At 54.1% G+C, this 17,337-nt stretch overlaps 1 protein-coding gene across 7 annotated transcripts in view; it reads right to left on the reverse strand.

The window, feature by feature from the left end:
- Nucleotides 1–1,293: 1,293 nt before the first annotated feature.
- MAST2 (microtubule associated serine/threonine kinase 2) overlaps nucleotides 1,294–17,337 on the reverse strand; it is a 204,507-nt gene continuing 188,463 nt past the window's right edge. For 3 of the 7 annotated variants that reach the window (XM_027108624.1, XM_027108626.1, XM_027108623.1), the window contains 19 exons: nucleotides 16,341–16,442; nucleotides 13,930–14,062; nucleotides 13,033–13,094; nucleotides 12,678–12,763; nucleotides 12,010–12,218; nucleotides 10,891–11,029; nucleotides 8,878–9,010; nucleotides 7,956–8,121; nucleotides 7,283–7,384; nucleotides 6,901–7,023; nucleotides 6,618–6,727; nucleotides 6,107–6,333; nucleotides 5,620–5,903; nucleotides 5,317–5,514; nucleotides 4,452–4,678; nucleotides 4,117–4,239; nucleotides 3,522–3,658; nucleotides 3,196–3,389; nucleotides 1,296–2,880 (listed from right to left, as the gene is read on the reverse strand). In XM_027108624.1, coding sequence (XP_026964425.1) covers nucleotides 1,352–2,880; nucleotides 3,196–3,389; nucleotides 3,522–3,658; nucleotides 4,117–4,239; nucleotides 4,452–4,678; nucleotides 5,317–5,514; nucleotides 5,620–5,903; nucleotides 6,107–6,333; nucleotides 6,618–6,727; nucleotides 6,901–7,023; nucleotides 7,283–7,384; nucleotides 7,956–8,121; nucleotides 8,878–9,010; nucleotides 10,891–11,029; nucleotides 12,010–12,218; nucleotides 12,678–12,763; nucleotides 13,033–13,094; nucleotides 13,930–14,062; nucleotides 16,341–16,442 — 4,284 coding nt within the window. In that variant the 3' untranslated portion in view covers nucleotides 1,296–1,351. Of the gene's footprint in view, nucleotides 2,881–3,195; nucleotides 3,390–3,521; nucleotides 3,659–4,116; nucleotides 4,240–4,451; nucleotides 4,679–5,316; nucleotides 5,515–5,619; nucleotides 5,904–6,106; nucleotides 6,334–6,617; nucleotides 6,728–6,900; nucleotides 7,024–7,282; nucleotides 7,385–7,955; nucleotides 8,122–8,877; nucleotides 9,011–10,890; nucleotides 11,030–12,009; nucleotides 12,219–12,677; nucleotides 12,764–13,032; nucleotides 13,095–13,929; nucleotides 14,063–16,340; nucleotides 16,443–17,337 lie in introns of all 7 variants that reach the window. The other 4 variants (XM_027108629.1, XM_027108628.1, XM_027108627.1 and 1 more) reach the window with 4 other exon arrangements.

Raw genomic sequence — 17,337 nt, forward strand, 5'->3', positions numbered from 1 at the left:
TGCCACCACAGGCAGGGTGCGCCCTCTGGCGGCCACAGCCTTCCCGACGCAGGGTGACGAGCAGCTGCAGGATGCATGTCGCGCCCAGCCAGTACCCAGAGGCATTTTCCTGTCTCTAGGCCTCTTGATGCCTCTCTTTCTGACCTAGGCACTGGATTACAGAACAGTCAGTGCAAGACGGCAGTTTGGCGAGTGAGTCCTGCATCACCATGGAGGCCCTCTACCACAGCCCTGCCTCCTGTCCCTGGGATACCATCTCCCGACTCCTCCAATGGTCCCACAGCTGTCCTCCCCCTTCCTTCCACACCACCCACCCACTCACCAACTGCAGTCCTACCTACTGGGGGCTGCTCACGTCAGCAATGTCCATATCCAGTGCTAAGGCCTACCTGAGAACAGCCCAAGAAGGGCTGACTGGCTACAGACATTAAGGGTTTATGACTAAATACGGAAGGCAGTTTCTCTATTTCACCTGGCCGCTCAGCATTTTACCAAGTAAGCTCTCCTTCCATTTAAAATCTCTTTACTTTTGGATTTTATGACTCTTCCTTGATGTCTTCTTTCTTTGCCTTAAATGCTAGTGCATTACTACTGATACATTGATGGCTCTCAGATTTCTAACCTCAGTCTAGATTTCCCTACTGAGTTCCAGACCCATGCACCCAAACTTCTGGATGTCCCACAAGTACCTCAAATTAAATATATCCCAAGTTCAACTCTTCACCTCCCTCTACCTCTTTTTCTCATTTACTGGCTAAGAGCACTCCAAATTAGGAGATAAATGTGGGTTCTAGAGTCAAGAGAGTCTAGATTCTAATCCTAGCCCTGCCCAGAGCTGTATGATCTTGCTCACGTTAATGTCTGAAAACCTGAGTTCCCTTCTCTATAAAGCAGGAATATTACTTGCTACATGGCCTTCTCTGGTTCTCCATCTCCTACAGAAAGTCTAAACTCCTAGAAGACTCTTAGATATGGCCCTTGCCTAACTCACTAGACCCATTTCCAGTCTGAATTACTTTCAGCTCTTTGAGTATGCCAGGTGTACGCCAAGTGCCGTACTCTTTGTCTGGACATTCTTTCTCACACGAATCCCCACTCTTCTAACTTAGCAAACTACCACCTATCATCTGTCCTCCAGGTTTGAGCTCAGATGCCCTAGTCTCTGGGAAGCCTAGCTGGCTTAGGCACCCTCCCACAACCGTGTCTCATTCATCACTACATTCTCAGCAGCAACACAGGACCTTAAATTATATTTGTATTGACTGAAGGAAAGAAGAAAGCCAAAGACATAAAGATAGTTTCCAAGAGCGTGTATTACACAGGACTGAGTGCAAGAAATGGCAAACAACCTCTATGTTTGCTTTAAAAGCTCATCGGGTGCCAATGCCAAGTCCTGATGCTTCTGAGGGCCCCCTGGGTCTCGGCCCTTCTGGAGCAGGCTGGGCCCAGGCTCCTGGGTGAGGGGGCAGCTTTTGCATGGAATGTCCTGCCTCCTGTCACCTGAGGCATCAGGCACTTTGGTGATACCCGGGGCTGGCTCCTCTTCCTCTCTTTGTGTACACTCAGGCTCCCATAGCCAGCTCTGGCTGGGAACCTCACAAGGTAGATGGGCCAGCCCAGGGGCACTGGGTGGCCATGACTTCCCCTCCTGTCTGGGAGACAAGTTTGCAGGGTGGACTGGAGTTGTAGTTTCCAAATCCTGAGAGCTGGCCAGACCATCTTCCATTGTTGCCTTTCTGGTTGGGGATGTCCTGTCAGGGTCTTCAGCAATGAATTTCCAGGACCACAGGCCCAGCTCTCCGGAGGTGGAGGCAGTGGAGCAACTGGCGGGGATGAGTCCTGAAGAGCTCGGACAAAGTGCTGTTAGTGCCTGGGTGTGGAGGTGCTGGGCCTTCCAGCAGCCTTCAGGGGGGATGGGGTCTGTGGGTCCAGCCCTACCCAGGTTGGGAGCTGATGACGAGGAGCTGGCAGCCTCTTCAAAGGCTTGTAGGATCCCAAGCCTCTTCTGGGGGACACTAGGGCCTTCCGTTCTGGGAGATCCCAGTGTGACCCCTGTCAATAGGCCTGGGACCACCGGGCCCTGGCTCCTGGGATCCCTGGGCAAGAAGGCGTCCTCTTCCTCACCCTCTCCTGCTCCTGCTCCTGTGAGGAGTGGATCCTGGCCCACTTCTGGGTTAGGTACCAAGCTTGGCTCCTGTACACCTTGGCTGTTCTCAGGCCCCTCATCAGTGTCATCTTCTGAAGAGTCAACCTCCCGGATGGCTTCCTGCTTCTGCAGCGACTCTCGCCGTTCAGCCCGGTCCTGGCGGAGGGTTCCTAGGGCCCGTGAGGGAGCAGCCTGCAGCACCCCTTTCCCTGGCAGCGCCCCCTTACCAGACAGCACACTCCTGGTCCCAACTACCTCCAGAGGGCTGACTTCCCTGGGTGGCAATTCCTTCTTTAGCTCAGGGTAGGGCAGGTCGAGACTATGTTTTCGAGAAGTGGCTAGCTTCTTCTCGGAAGCAGCAAGTGCAGCTGCCAGTTTCTCAGCTGACTGCACCCTCTTAAGCAGTGGTGAGCGGGGTGACTCCGCACTCCTGGGTCGTGAGAGTTGCCGGCCTAGGGGAGGCGACACGTGAAGCTTGGTAGGGAAGGCCTGGGCTCCGTGGCCAGACAGGGGTGATGGGGAACGCTGGGGTGAAGCTGCTGGTGGCGGAGAAGGGGTGTGGGCCAGTGGTGACAGTGGGATGCTGCCTGCTGACTTGCGCCGTGGAGAGCGGTACTGGCGTTGGAGCTTGGGCGCCAAACCGTGGAGGGAGCTGGGCCGTGTGTGCCCAGAGCCGGCTGGAGAACTGGGCACGCTGGAGCTGGGGGAGCTGCTCTGTGATGAATTTCCCCCCACTTTACACAGACAGACAGACAAACAGAGACACACACACACAGAGGCAGAGCAGTTAGCTCTTGGAAGTGACTGAGGGGCAAAACAGGGCTTAGGCCTGGAATGTCCCAGGATCATCAAGGTTACTCCACCAGTGAACCAGAGCCCAGGCTACAGAAATGAAGTCACCCTCCACCTCTGTCACCTCCTCCCCAAGACTGCCAGATCTTAAGGGGGTGGGTTGGATGAGAGCTTCAGAGTGGGATGAGTGGGAAGCACAGAGGTGCCCAGGACTCTGCTACCTCCCAGCGGCTGTCTCTGCAACCAGCCCTTCATACCTGAATGCACAGCTTCAGGGGTCACCCTGTAGCCCTGAGTGGGAGATCGGGGAGAAAGGCTGTGGCTGTGTGTGGGAGAACCTGGCCCACTCTCCCCTGATGACAAAGAGCGGTTAAGGGAAGAAAGGCTGCGGCTGGTGTGGAGTAGGGATGCCTGCTTCGTGATCTTCCGGAACAGGGAGCTCCTTTTTCTGCTGCAGAGACAGGGGTCAGAGGCTGTCTGAGTTGGTGCCCAGGGCACAGCACACACTGGGCCAAGGGCCAGGGTCCCCAGCACTAGCACCTAGGTGGCTGAGAGCAGATCCCCTGGGCTAAGTCTGGCTCACCTTTCTTGCCCATCCTTGCCCCGGCTCCGCTTGCTCCTTCGGGCCATCTTGGCCTTGTAGCTGTCCTTCCGAGCTGGCCCCACTTTAATGGATGTGTTCTCCAGGGGAGTTGTTGAAATAGACACCTTGTTTCCACTCTGGGGATCAGAGCATGAGCCTAGGCTAAGGCCGTGGCTGTGTTCCTGCCCCTGCCCCTGCCCCTCCCCCTCCCGCTGAGTACGGCTGTCCCACGGCTTGAGCTTCTGCCCCTGCATCACCACGTCTGAGCCAGGGACCACCTTCCTTCTTCACAGATTAGGAAATGGCTCCACTGGAGCCCAAGTAGTTTGGGGTTGGGAAGATAGAGAAGAGGCTCACATGCCCTGTCCTCCAGTCCTACCCACAGCTCAGCAGGATCCCTGCCTTGGTCAATGAGGGTGTCGCCTTCCAGTGAAAACCCTTTGCTATGTCCACACCCAAGTTCCGTGTGTATGTGCATCTGTCCTCAGTGTCAGGTATGTGTGCGCCCAACTCTCCCACTCCCCCATGGCCAGTCACAGACTCATAAGGCTGGAGTCATTCAGGGACCGCAGCAGGCGGCACACCCAGCACTGACCTTCAGGATCAGCTCCACCACCTCTGTATGCACCAGCCCGTGCACAGGCTCCCCGTTGACGTGTGTGATGAGGTCCCCCTGACGGAGCCCCGCCTCACTGGCTGGACCTCCGTCCTCCACGTGCTGTCCCGGGGAGAGAACAGTCCTCAGCCTGGAGCCTGAGCATGAAGGGTGGGGCCTAGCTCTGCTCATCGAGCTGAGACCCCTACCCCCCACTCTTTGACCCCTGAGGGTAATGTGGGCGTGGACAGAAGCAGGGACAGACAGGCCCTAGCAAGGGGAAGGAAGAAGAGTGATGAAGCTGGGAGACAACAGGTCTGGATGGTCAGACGTACCCACACCATGTGGTGCACGGTGTAGACGTCTGAGTCACCCATGTAGACACGGATGGCCCGCAGGGTGAAGCCATACTTCTTGCCGGCGCGGTGGATGATGATGGGGGGCCTTGAGCTGCTGAGGGCTGGCAGGAAGTCCCTGCTTGGAGAAGAGTCCCTGGACGATGGGTTGGATGACTGGGAATGCGGGGACATGGGGCTGGCCAGTGGAGAGCAGGTGTGGTGCTCTGGAGAAGGAGAAGCCGGGACTTAGTGCGTCCATGCTCAAGCCCGGCCCCTGTCTGGGCTGTTGATCCCACACAGCTCCAGTCACAGAGCCTGCCCCCAGCCAGGTATGTCTTCCCCGCAACCTCTGAGCAGCAAAGCGCCTTCGTGTGCCCAGACCCTCGCAGACCCCAGGAGGTGACGGGCTCGCATTTACTGAGTGCTTACTTATATGCATTAGGGACCACAGAAGCTCTTCATACATACTTGAACGTCACAATTACCCTATGAGTTACCATCATTAACATCCACATTTTTTGATGAGGAACTTGAGGCTCAGAGGGATTAAGCACCTTCTTCAAGATCAAGAGCCCTTCAGTGATGGAACCAGGATCTGCATGAGCCTCTGCCTCAGAGCCTGCGCTCATTACACGGTGCTATCTGCCTTCTGGAACACGCACACCCCCCCCAGACCAACGCACACCTTCAGAGACCCCTGCTCTCTTAACAAAGGGGCCACAGTGACACACAGCCTCTCGGATCCCTGCTCCTCGACACACAGAACACAGACACACCTGCTGGGTGCACACCCCAGCCACGGGCCCACAGAGGTTCCAAGGCCCTTCCTATGAGTTTTATCTTCACCCCCCGGGGGCCTCACCCGCAGGAATGAGGAGGGACAGGGCTGTGGCTGAGGCGGACTTGATCACTTTGTTGATGGGGCGAGCAGTGCGCTTTTCTATAGAGTCCCCAGAGAGCAGCCGGTGGCGGGCCCTGCGCACCGCCAGGTCGCTGATGGCCTTGGCTGTGGCTCCCTCAGCCCGCTGTGGGGTCCCGCGGCCTCCTCGAGTCTCCATGGCTGTGGACCAAGTGACCAGTGAGACCTGCAGTGCAGCGGAGCCTCCCCTCCTGGCCCCCTGCCGCATCCCCAGCCCAGGCCCTCTGGCCACCCGCTGGGCCACACCTGGACTGGAAGCACTGCTCTGGCCAAGAGGCTCCTCATCCAGCTTCAGCCGCCGTTCCGCTGGCCGTTCAGGGGAAGGCCCGGATCCCCCCTCTGCAGATGGGGGTGTCAGGAGCCAGGCACCCTCCTGCTGCTGCCTCCGAGGGGGGCCGCCAGCCTCCTCAGTGCCCTCAGGGAAGCGAGGCACGTCCAGGAGGCCCGAGCAGTGGCGGCGCACTGTGAGGGGAGGGCTGGAGTCGCTCTCTGTGTGGGATGACTCAGACACTGACAGCCGCTTCCGTAATCTGTGAGACACAAGGCCTAGGGTGAGGTGGCCCCAGCGGCCTCCCTCCTCCAGCCCAGGCTTCCTCTGGGGCTCGTGTCACAGAACCTCTCTTCAGGAGCCATCTTCTCGAAGGCCCCTCACCACACCACATGCCTCCCCACCATCCGTGACCACCAGCGGATGGCTGTGCTGCCCACCCCTGGGCGAGCTCTGGGTGCTCACATCTCAGGGGAGCCGATCACCCAGCTCCGCTCTCGGCCCCTCAGCCCCGCCAGGCCGTCCGAGCGGTCCTCCTTCTCCTCGCTCAGGCTGCGCTTGGTGGGGGGCGGCATCCGGCGCTCCTCGAGCAGCGAGAGCCTCTCCATGCTGCTGTACACCTGTGGGCACAGGAGACCTGCCAGGACGCCCAACGACCACACCTCCCAAGGAGCGAAGAGGATTCTCAGCGCCTGAAGCCCAGGAATTCGAGCCAGTTCTCCTCTTCCCTCCCCCATATATACCAGATGAGTATTCGAGGAAACAGCTATTCCACTGGTCTGACCTGGCTGCACCCTGGCATCTCATATGTCAGGGCCCTGAGCAGATCTAGAGGCATCTGTCACATGCAGGCCCAGACCTTGCCCGCTCTTTTCCCAGAGATAGCCCATCCCCTCCTCCCCAGGTGTGCCCCAGGGATGTCCCTCAATAGGTCCTCTTCTCCCAGTTCTCCAGTCTGGGCCCACCACAGTCGCACCTTGCTGAACCTTGGAGAGCAGGAAGAGAACTGGCGAATCTCAAGGTAGCCATCCTCACTCACTTCCTCCTCGTCCTCTGAGTCCATGTGGTGGTATCGCTCCGAGCGGGCTGGGACACACAGAACAGTGCCTTTCAGAGGCCATGGTGGTGGCCTCCTTTAACCCTATCGGATCTCAGGAGGGCCTGGAGAAGTTGCTCCTGATACCAAGTTCACGGTGCACAGGTGTTTCTGGGCACACAGGTAGGATCCCTGCTCCTCCCCGTCCCACCAGTGGCCTTACTGTCAAAGTAGCTGGTATCATCCTCTGACTCCAGCTGAGGAATAAATTCCGCCTTCTGACGAAGCAGTCCTGTCCAGTCCAGACCAATAAAGAACGGGTGCTGCTTCACCTCATAGGCACTGCCTGTGGACAGGGATGGCGTGGGCAAGGGGCTGGGGTGAGCTGTGTGGAGTCCAGGTCAGCACGTCCGGTGAGAACCTAGGCCTCGAAAGGCTGGGCCTGGAGGCCTCAGCTCCAGCACCTTCCTCTTCCGCCCACAGGGAGCAGGGCAGAGGTTCAGGATCCAGGGGCACCGCCCACACCTGAAGCCTGAACCTCCCAGTTATACGGAATCAGCCCTACTCCTCCAAGTGCTGAGAAAGGTTAGTGGGGCCTGTCCCACCTGTACCCAGTCTCTCCAGAGGGTTCTGGTGGAGCAGTTTTGAGGTGAGATCCTGGGCGTCCGGTGGCAGCGCATCATCCCCCTCGGGCCACACAATCTCATCTGAAGAGTCATTGGGTGTGACAAGGAAAGGAGTGGGTTAGAGGAGTCTCAGAAGTCGTGGGCAGAGTGGGGAGATGGACAAGAGGGTCCTGTGATACGATACGTGTGGGGAGACATAAAGGGCCCAGCCCAGAGCCCTGAAAGCCTTGCCTGGGACCCACTGCCTTTAAGTTGTACAGGTTCCTGTCCTTCTAGGGGAGCCTCCCACATCCTAGACCATGGCTTGCTCTTTGGTCCAGGGTGGCCACTGCAAAGCAGTGGTCTGATCTCCAGCTCATCCTGCCTTTACACTCCAGACACATGTACACTCACACACACACAGACTCACACTCACGGGGTATGCACAGACACAACACAGGTACACCCATGCACTCATGTGGGACCAAGCACACAATCAGAACAAGCGCTGGGTGACACACAGAGTCTGCATGTGCACATATCTGAGGCAAGCATACCAAACACACACACATGAACACAGAACAAGAACTCGTAAGCCTCGCAGATGCATGCGTAAGTCATATCTGTGGATCCAGATTCTGTCCCCTTGGTGGGCCAGGGGGATGGTACCTACCACTGATCACTTGCCCAAAGAGCTCCTCTGGAGTGTCTCCGAAGAAAGGGACGCAGCCCACCAGGAACTCATACAGGATTATGCCCATGGCCCACCAGTCCACTGGTTTCCCATAGCCCTGACGCAGGATCACCTCAGGGGCAATGTATTCCGGGGTCCCGCACACCTGGGCACAAAGAAGTCGGGCTGGCTCAGCATGCAGAGACAGTGCATTGGCATGGCGGCCGGAGGGGCTGGGGTGCTCCCACTTCTGGAGCAGCAAGTCTCTGAATGAAGACTCAGCTCACTCTGGTTAATGAGCAGGAGCAATAGGAGCCCCAGCGTACCAGGGGTGGAGCTGTTGGTGGGGTGAGTTTATATATTTTCCTAATTAACCGAAACATCTAGCTCTAGCCTGGAACCACCACTCCTTTTTGGCATGTGGTACCCACAATTGGTCTCTGCCCTCCAGCCTCCAGAGAACAGACACTGCAGTCATATGACTCCTACAGGGACTTGTGAACATTCATAACCTGTAATGTCAAATCAGGAAACGCCCCGCGGCTACTCTCAGGATGCAGCCCACTGGAAACTTGGAGCTGTGTTCCATGGACACAGGCGCCAGGAGAGCTTTGCTCTTTACTGAGGCTAGAAGTCTCAGGACTGACCTCTTATCAGTCTCTGAGAGTGTCAATGGTTATGTGACCTATCTTCTTCAAACCCTGAGGTGGAAGATGATTTTGGATTTTATATCCATGTGATTCTCATGGGCCACCTTATTTTCCAAATGTGCTGCCTATCTCAATGGCTCCCTGGAACCAAAAGGTGGAAAAGACAGGAGCTCTCAGTCTTAACATCTAGCTGCAAGGTAAGCATGTGGCCTCCAGTCCTTACTCTGAGGCCTGGATTCAACCCCCAAGGTCTCAAGCATCCTTCTTATTACCTGCTTGTCCAGGAACTCGCGAGTATCCTTTTCAATGTGGCCCTCGTACAAGTTTGTGGTCAGACTCATGAGGCCGATTTTAGAAAGGCCGAAGTCCGTGAGCTTGATGTGCCCCATGGATGTGATCAGCAGGCTGGGAAACCAGAGAAACAAAAGTCTGAAGTTACTTCCTGGCCTTCCAAGATGGCTGGTTTTAGTACATGCCCAATTTTCCCACTCAGGCATCTACTGTGGGACACAAGCAGGGTAGCTTCATCAGGGAGACAGGCAGCTGTGAAAGAATAAATAGCTCTGGTCGTATGAGCACTGTACTCTGCACAAGCAGCTAACCTGCCTTTTGCCCATTCCCCCAATTCACTTTTGTTTACGGCCCTCAACTGTATTCTACGCTGAGGGCAAGTATCAGCCAGCTGAGAAACAGACTTTCTTCCACCAGCGATCAGCCTCACCCTAAGGCTCCAGCCATTCCCAGTCTCCACTCCTGACCTCAGTGGCTCACAACACCCGAGTCAGGGAGAGGGCAAAGGGGCACAATGATCTCATTCCACGTCCACGGCTAGTTTTAGGAGGGCTGGTTGGGAGGAACTAGAAGTAAGATCTCACAGAGAACTGTCTCTTCCTCTTCACACACTCTGCCTGAGCCATTTTGTGCCAAAGGCTTCACCCTACTACCCCTTTACTCCCAAATCTGTATCTCTGGCCCTGACTTTTTTTTTTTTTTTTTTTTGGCCCTGACTTCTTTCATGAGCTCCATGCCTAAAAACTGCCCAGATGTCCTACAGGCACACGAACTCAACCTGTCCAAAACAAGGTCATGCCTCCTAACTGGTCCTCTTCTCAGTGAAAAGCAGTAGTTTCTGTTACCTACTGAGCTCTGTGGTAAGTGCTTTAGCAATTATTTATCAAAATATTCTGGCTCATGAAAGGTCTTACAGAGTAACTAACACAACAAAGGTAGGTATTATTATCCCCAAAAGGAGGAACACAAGGCTCAGAGAGGTTTAATTAACAGACCCGGAGTTCAGAGAGTTAACGAGCTCTATGAACTTAGGTCTGTCTAATGTCAAAGCTGCTTTCCACTACAGAGGCTTACCACTACCAGCACCAAGGTGGAAAGCTGGAAGATATCCCAGACTCCTGCTCTCTCACCCCAGCCTTATCATTTCCTTTCCACTTCCCAACACTATCCCTCTCTTCTCCATCCTGACTCTGTTCCAGTGCAGGCACTGTTGTTTTGGGCCTAGACTACTGCCATGGTCTCATCACCTCTTTCCATGGGCAGTGATCTTCCTAAACCTAAATCAGAGTCTGAGTGTGACACTGTCACCCTGTGGTTAACAGGCCCTTCAGAGACTCTCTAGGACCCTTTAAAATTAAACCCAGACTTAACAAAAGGCCCCTTGATGATCCAATCCCTGCCCCTCTCTCTAGCTTCCTCTCTTACTACTCTGACCAACTAACAATCTCAGCTTCAGCCATACTGCACTCTTTGTAGCTCCTGAATGGGACCCGTCCCCACACCTGTGCGTGCCTTTGCAAATCCTGCTCCCCAGCTTGAGAAACCTCCTCCCACCTTCGCCCACCTGACTAATACCTTCTAAGAAGCAGCCTATACAAAGATATTTCTGCCACCCACACTAGCTTTAAGCTCTACAGGCCAGGGACTAGAATACAGTGCTTGGCACAGAGTAGGTGTCAGTAAATGTCAGGACACTTGCTTAGCCATCTACTACATGTGTGGATCCTTTTGTTCCTGCTTGGTTTCTTGAGTGGAGCTCCTCAGTGATTCTTTGATGTCACCAAAGCCTTACGGTGCCCCTGCCAGACCTTGCTGGCAATGTTCTTTGCATCTGGGGTAGTCAGGGGCTAGAGTACCAGGCCTAGATGGACACCCACATGAGCAGTGTTTCCTAGCAGCCATTTGGGATAGATTCAAACGTGCTGTGTCTGCGTTCATTTATCTAGAGACCCAAGAGGGACACCCTAAACAAGGGACTGGGAGAGCGGGCATACTTGTCAGGCTTGAGGTCACGGTGCACGATGCCATAGTTGTGTAAGTACTCCAGGGCTAGCACAGTTTCCGCAAAGTACAGGCGCACCATATCCACAGGCAGGGCCCCGATGTTCTTCAGCAGAGTGGCACAGTCTCCTCCTGCAACAAGCCCAGGCCACCATGAAGGATGGGTCCAGTGCCCTGCTCTAGATGGTCTCAGAGGCCCCAGAGTAGATAGTGTCACAGAATACCCTGGTGCCAGAGACTGTGATTCTAACCCCTCTGCTGCTGGCATGGGTGGGAGAGTGTGGAGGGGAGCAGGAGGTAAGACGAGTCGGCCAGTGGCTGTCAAGGCCATCGTTCAGGACAAAGAGGGAAGGAACCCAGGCCTCTAGGCCTGTAAGCTGACTCGTTGGGACAGGACTAAGTTATTTTAGGATGAGACTTCAGCATTTGTCCATTTATTTCCTTCCTGTTGGCTCTCCTTTAGTTTTTGAGTAAAGTAACACTGTAAACTCCCAGCACCTACCCAAAGAATGAAAAGCGGAGTTTTGTTCAGCTTCAACTTCAAGACTTAGGCAAAATATCTTTGGAAGCTGTACGCAGCCCTGACGAAGGGAGAGGGAAGGCCACTGGCAAAGCGGCTGCCCCCTCCAGAGCTGTGCCCCATGATGCTCTCCTACACCATCCCCAGAGCATTTTGTGGGGTCCTAAGGGGCATCCCCTTCAAAAACCATCCGCAAGGGCAGTGGCTTTCCTCTCCTCTGAGGGCCCAGATGCAATCCTCCCAGCATCCGGCCCTGGGCTTTGGTGGCTCTGCTACCCCCTTTGCTCCTGCCAGGTGCCAGCAGGTCTGCCAGGCTGTGCAGGCTTTGTAGCTGTGGGGCTGATACATCCTGTCCCGACATGGGCAGCCTCATGGCAGCTACTGCTCCAGAAGCCTCTCCCTGGGAGGGGCACGACACCTTGTGCCCACCATGGCCGAATGGTCTCTGAGATCCTAAGGCAGAAACCAAGGCCAAAGAGAGGTTGGGAAGCTGGGCCCTGAAACCTCACGCCTACACAAGCTGTTGGTCCCTGCTCAGGGCTCTCTCAGATTATGCCATGGCCCCCAACCCAGACCACCTTTTCCCCAGTACCTTCAACATACTCCATCACCATGCACAGGTGGCGCTTGGTCTCAAAGGAGCAGAACATGCTGACCACAAAGGGGTTCTCAGCAAAAGTCAGTATGTCACGCTCCACAAAGGCTTGCTGGATCTGGTTCCGTAGGATCAGGTTCTGCTTGTTGATCTTCTTCACGGCAAAGCGCTGCCGGGTGGACTTGTGCCGCACCAGGAATACGGCCCTGGAAACAAAGCCCATCCGTACCCCACGGCCCTCAGCCCCTGAGCTGTGCTCTCCTCCACTGCGAGCTTGGGTGGTCAAACTGCTTCCTCTCACACCTTATCAATGCACAGAACAAAGGAGCAGGGGGTGCTTATCAATGAGAAGGATCTGAGCACCTGCCCAGGGAGCTCTTCAATTTCCTGATATACCAAGACCTGAGGACACAGCTCAACCCCTCCTCAGAGCTCAGTGAGAGCAGAAGTGCCGCCAAGAGGAGAGGGACTCTTTCCTGGGAAAGGAACCACACTCAGGTATCAGAGGAAACTGGGCTCTTGTCTCTCCTGGAGGCTTCCGGGAGGGACAGGTCCATCCTGAGGCATCTGGTGCTCAGAGGATTAGGCATCATTCACTTCCGGAAGGAAGAGCCCCAGGGCTGACTTAGCTCCAGTCCCGGCCACACCCTGACCCCTGCCTTTACCCATAGGCGCCATTGCTGATGAGCTTAATGGTTTCGAAGTCCTCTTCAGAGGGTGTCTTTTTAGATGTCAGAGATGCCCCACGGCCCTGGAAGACATGGGAAAGGGCAGGAGCCAGGAATGCTTCTCTCAGAGCTCACATCTGGGGGGAAGCTGCGGCCCCAGCATCTGCTCAGCTCTTAGCCCTGCCGTGGCCTCCTGCCCATTCTTCCCCAGGAACTGAATGACCTCTCAGACAGTGTAAGCGATCACCCACTCCGCCATCCCTCCTTCAGACAGTCTGTTAGAGAGAATTCACAGCCCTTTGCTTCACAGGGCCCCGGGTCCAGGATTGAGGCAGGAGCTCAGGGTCTTTACCTCGACTGAATCATCTGTCTCTGGAGTGTCAGGACTGTCATAGCTGCTCAACTGGGCCATTTCTAGAAACAAAGCAAGGACACAAGAGAAAAGTGTGCGTGGCAATGTCAAGACATCTCAGCAGTCCATTCACATCACACGACAGATGCATGTAGGGAAGGCAGTAATGCTTCCTGCATCAGGCTGGGAGGCGGTCCTGTGGCTCTATCCTTAGTGCAGTCACAGCTTTTAGACTTGTTTGTCAAATAATATTGCCACCCCTATTTCTAGAAGTCCAGTACCATTCAAAAGGCCTGGCAAATTCTACGAAGCTTCCCTCAAACTTGGGACAATGCCTGAAAACAGGGCCCAAAGCTGGGCTGTCTGATAGCTGGCCCCCATCCTGCTGGTCAAGACTCTGCTTTGCCAGATGAGGTTGGGAAGCAGGAAAGGCAGGAGTGGGACGATTAGAGACTAGGGATTCGGAAGCCCATGGTTCAGGAGGGGCTCAGTGTGAAGGCCCAGAGAATGGCATTATCTTCTGAAGCCCTGAGTTGGGACCACCCCAAAGACACAGGAGGACTTGTGAGGTGGCAGCAGGAGAGGCAAGCATGCAGAGGAGGTGACCATTTTTGAAAATGTGATTGTGGCCCTCTGTGATGACCTTTTGATCTTAGGCTCTAAATCCAACGCAGGTGGGCCCAAGGCAATCCAGCTTGGGTTATATAAGGCAGATGTGGACAATCCTGAAGGAGGGGCTGTTTTATGACAGAGAACACAGAGTTTTTCCTATAGCCCTCGGGCCCCTGATGCTGTGTTGTGTCCCTGTCCAACTAAGCTTCTTCTCCAAGTGGCTTCCCTGCTGTTAGAGCTTGTAGGCTGTGTGGCCTCTTTGCAGCCACCAGGCCGCATGCTCACCCTCTAGGGGATCCCGTGTGAGGCCCAGTTGGCTAACGATGTAGCGGGGAATGTCACATTTAATCCCTTGTCCCTCTTTGGCGTGGCCCTCAGCTGCTTCTAACAGGTGGTAGAACTCTTCAGGGTCAAACTCCTGTACCGGGGAGAGAGGTAGTCAGTGGTGAGGGCTACAAAAGCAGGCTGCTGGTCTCTTTGGTTTTACGGCATATACCCAGAGTAGGACGACAGGAAGACTTCCTCTTTGTGATGGACACCCCTACCCCTGAATCCCAAGAAACATCATGATTCAGGAACCAATGGGGACAAAGCTGTCTTACAGGTCACCTCCAGACTGGACATCCTAAGCGTTTGCTGTCTTTACAGCAATAAGAACCAGAGCATTTGGTTTCCAGAGAGCTCTGCCTATTCGCCTGGTCCAAAGCCTTGTGCCAGCCGGACACGGCACTGTCAGGTGTGTTCCCACACCCAGTGAAGAGGGGCAGTCCTGGCACACCTTCAATCACGCTTCACAGCCCTGGCGGTGCACACACATGCCTTCAGACATCTACTGAGCAAACCCCTGTGTGCTGGGGGCTGGAGAGCCTTGTGGACACAGCACAGAAGTCCTTGTCTGCCTGGAGCACATAATAACGAGGGCCCCATTGACTGAGTGCCTACTAAGTGCCAGTATGGGCGAAACCCTGGAGACACCTCTGTGACCTTGGTGAGGAAATCAAGGCTCACAGAGATGCACGGACTTGACCATGACCACAGAGGTAGGAAGAAAGAGAAAATCAGCACGCAAACCCAGGCCTAACTCCAAGCCCCTGTTTAACCACGGACTTCATGTCCTTGAGGGAGAGGCCTCTGTTCACCACGACCCCAGCCTCCACTGCTTTCTTTACCTCTGGTCTCACGGGTTTGGAGAACTCTACCACTACCTATGTGGATACAATCTAACCCAGACTGGAAGTCCTTTTACCTTCTTCTTCATCCTCAGTCCCTGTCTAGTCAGAATGTCTACTTCAGAAACCCGCCTCTACCCAACTCTTCTGCTCTGTCCTCCCACCACTGTCCTAGTTCTGGGCGCTCCTCTCCGTCACATGAACGGCTTTAAGTGCCTCTGCAAGGTTGTCCCTGGCTCATCCTGCCTTCTCTTCCAATTCACTATCCATGTTGCAGCCAGCGTCATCTTTCTTAGGAGTAAATCTGATGGAGTGTTACTCAGAAGTAAATAGGAACCAATTACTGATACATGCAATAACATGTATGACTCTCCAAAACATTATGCTGAGTGAAAGAAGTCAGAACATACTGTATGATTTAATTTATATGAAACTGTACAAAAGGCAAACTTATCCATAGTGAAGGAGCAGATAAGTGGTTGCCTGGAGTGGGAGGTAAGATGGGCAGGGGAAAGGGACTGATTGCAAAGGAGCACAAGGGAATTTTCTAAGACGGGAGAAATGTTTTCCATCTTAACTGTGGCAGTGATTAGACAGGTGTATATTTGTTAAAACTCATTGAACTGTATACTCAAATGGGATATATTTGATTGTATGTAAATTATACCTCTATAAAATTAGTTTAAAAAAGTAAATCTGACCATGTCATATTCTTACCTAAACTTTCTGATGGCTCCAAGTAGCCTTAAGGATAAATGCAAACTCCGGAGCCAAGAACCCAACACTCTCCATGGTCCTGTCATGGCCTACCTCCCAGTTTATCCCTCACCAACACTTCGGACACACCCTGTACTCCATCAAATGCCTTTTCTGATGGCTCTCCCCTGGCAAACTCATAATTATCCTGCAAGTAGCTGACTGAGCTTCACATTCCCCAGGGAGCCTTCACTGAATGCCCATCTCTGTTCATCCCAAGGAGGACTAGAGCACTTCCTTCCCCATGTCCCCGTTGCACCTTGTACTTCCCTTGGCTGCAAACTTCTTCCAGTATCATAATTATTATTTGCATGTCTCCATGCCTCATACTTAAGGCACTAAAAGACAAAATCTAACTCTACTGCAGAGGAGGCATCGTAGGATCAGGGACCCTGCTTTACTTACGCCTGTATCTCCAGTGTCTAGAATGACGCAGGTACTCAGTAGTGTCACTGAATGATCAAATGAAGGGTGGACTCAACTTGTGCAAACGAAACTGGCCTGTGCTCCTCACCCCCAGGGTCCCCATTGACCTGGGGCCTGCTCAGTGTGGGCTGGGCAGACGAGCACCCCTCCCTGCCACACTTCTCAGGAGCAACCACTTTTCCTCACAGGGACTTGCTTGCGTGTCATATTTAAACAAGGATTTCAGCAGCAGAAATGGCAGTGGGTACCCCCACAGTTCTGCTGTTAGCAGAATACTTCCTCTACAGCCCCCGTTCCCTCCCCTCCAGCCACCCACCCCCCCCAACCTCCCGAGAGCCCACTCACCAGGCATTCCAGGAGACGAGCAGGGCGGGCAATGACAATCATCAGTTTTTTCACCAGCTGCATCACAAAAGCCACTTCTGAACTCTCTGAGCGCTCATGAGCCTGTAGAGAAGACAAAGGATACTTAAGCAATCCACCGGCCCAACATGGCTGAGTGAAGCAGGACTGGGCTGGGCAGAGCCTACTCTGCCAGAGGGTACAGAGGGTGTACCCTCTGTAGTACAGAGGGTGCTGCAAAGTAAAGACCTTAGAGAGGGCCAGTGGGCCGTGATGAGGGGGGACAGGCTGCTCACCAGGAACCACATGAGCTGAGGAACACTACATGACGCCGAGGAATGTCACAAAGACACGCAGCTTTACCTGCTGCTCCATCCAGCAGGCTTCACTTACCCTCCAGACCCCAGCTCAAGATGTAACTCCCAATGGAGCCTTCACTGATGCTCACTTTCCACCACAGACAGACTGTAAGGAATAGAAAGACCTCAAAGCAGGAGAGTGATGTGACCAGAAGGGATTTTAGAGAGATCTCTTTGGCTGTAGTGTGGATGGTGCACTAAGGAGGGCAAGCCTAAAAGCAGGGAAACCCACCAGCAGGCTACTGCAACAGTGCAGATGAAAAAGGCATAATAAGCCAAGGCAGTAAGAATGGAGGGAAATGGACAGACTGGGCCATCTCCGAGCAGCCCTGAGGGGTGGAAGAGGCAGGAACAGATGGGAAGTACAACGACAATTTTACGGAAATTCCATTGAACCCATAAATGAAATAGACAGTATAAAAAAATACACAGTTTAGGTGAGGATAGGTAGAGAACATATTCCCTTTGGTTTTAAAGAGAAAGCAGGTAGGTGGAAAAGTTCTGCTTTGGACTTGGAAAGGTTGAGGTACCTATACTAGATACTTTCGTAGGCGCTGGCTCAGCCCCAGAGACTCTCCCTTCTTGGAAACTGCTCTGACTCCTGGAGCCACATTTGTCTGGTGTGGCTGCACTTTCCCTCC

This window comes from Aethalodelphis obliquidens, unplaced genomic scaffold, assembly GCF_003676395.1.
Source record: "Aethalodelphis obliquidens isolate GAN/ISIS:26980383/991018 unplaced genomic scaffold, ASM367639v1 scaffold9, whole genome shotgun sequence".
Taxonomy (NCBI): Eukaryota; Metazoa; Chordata; class Mammalia; order Artiodactyla; family Delphinidae; genus Aethalodelphis; species Aethalodelphis obliquidens.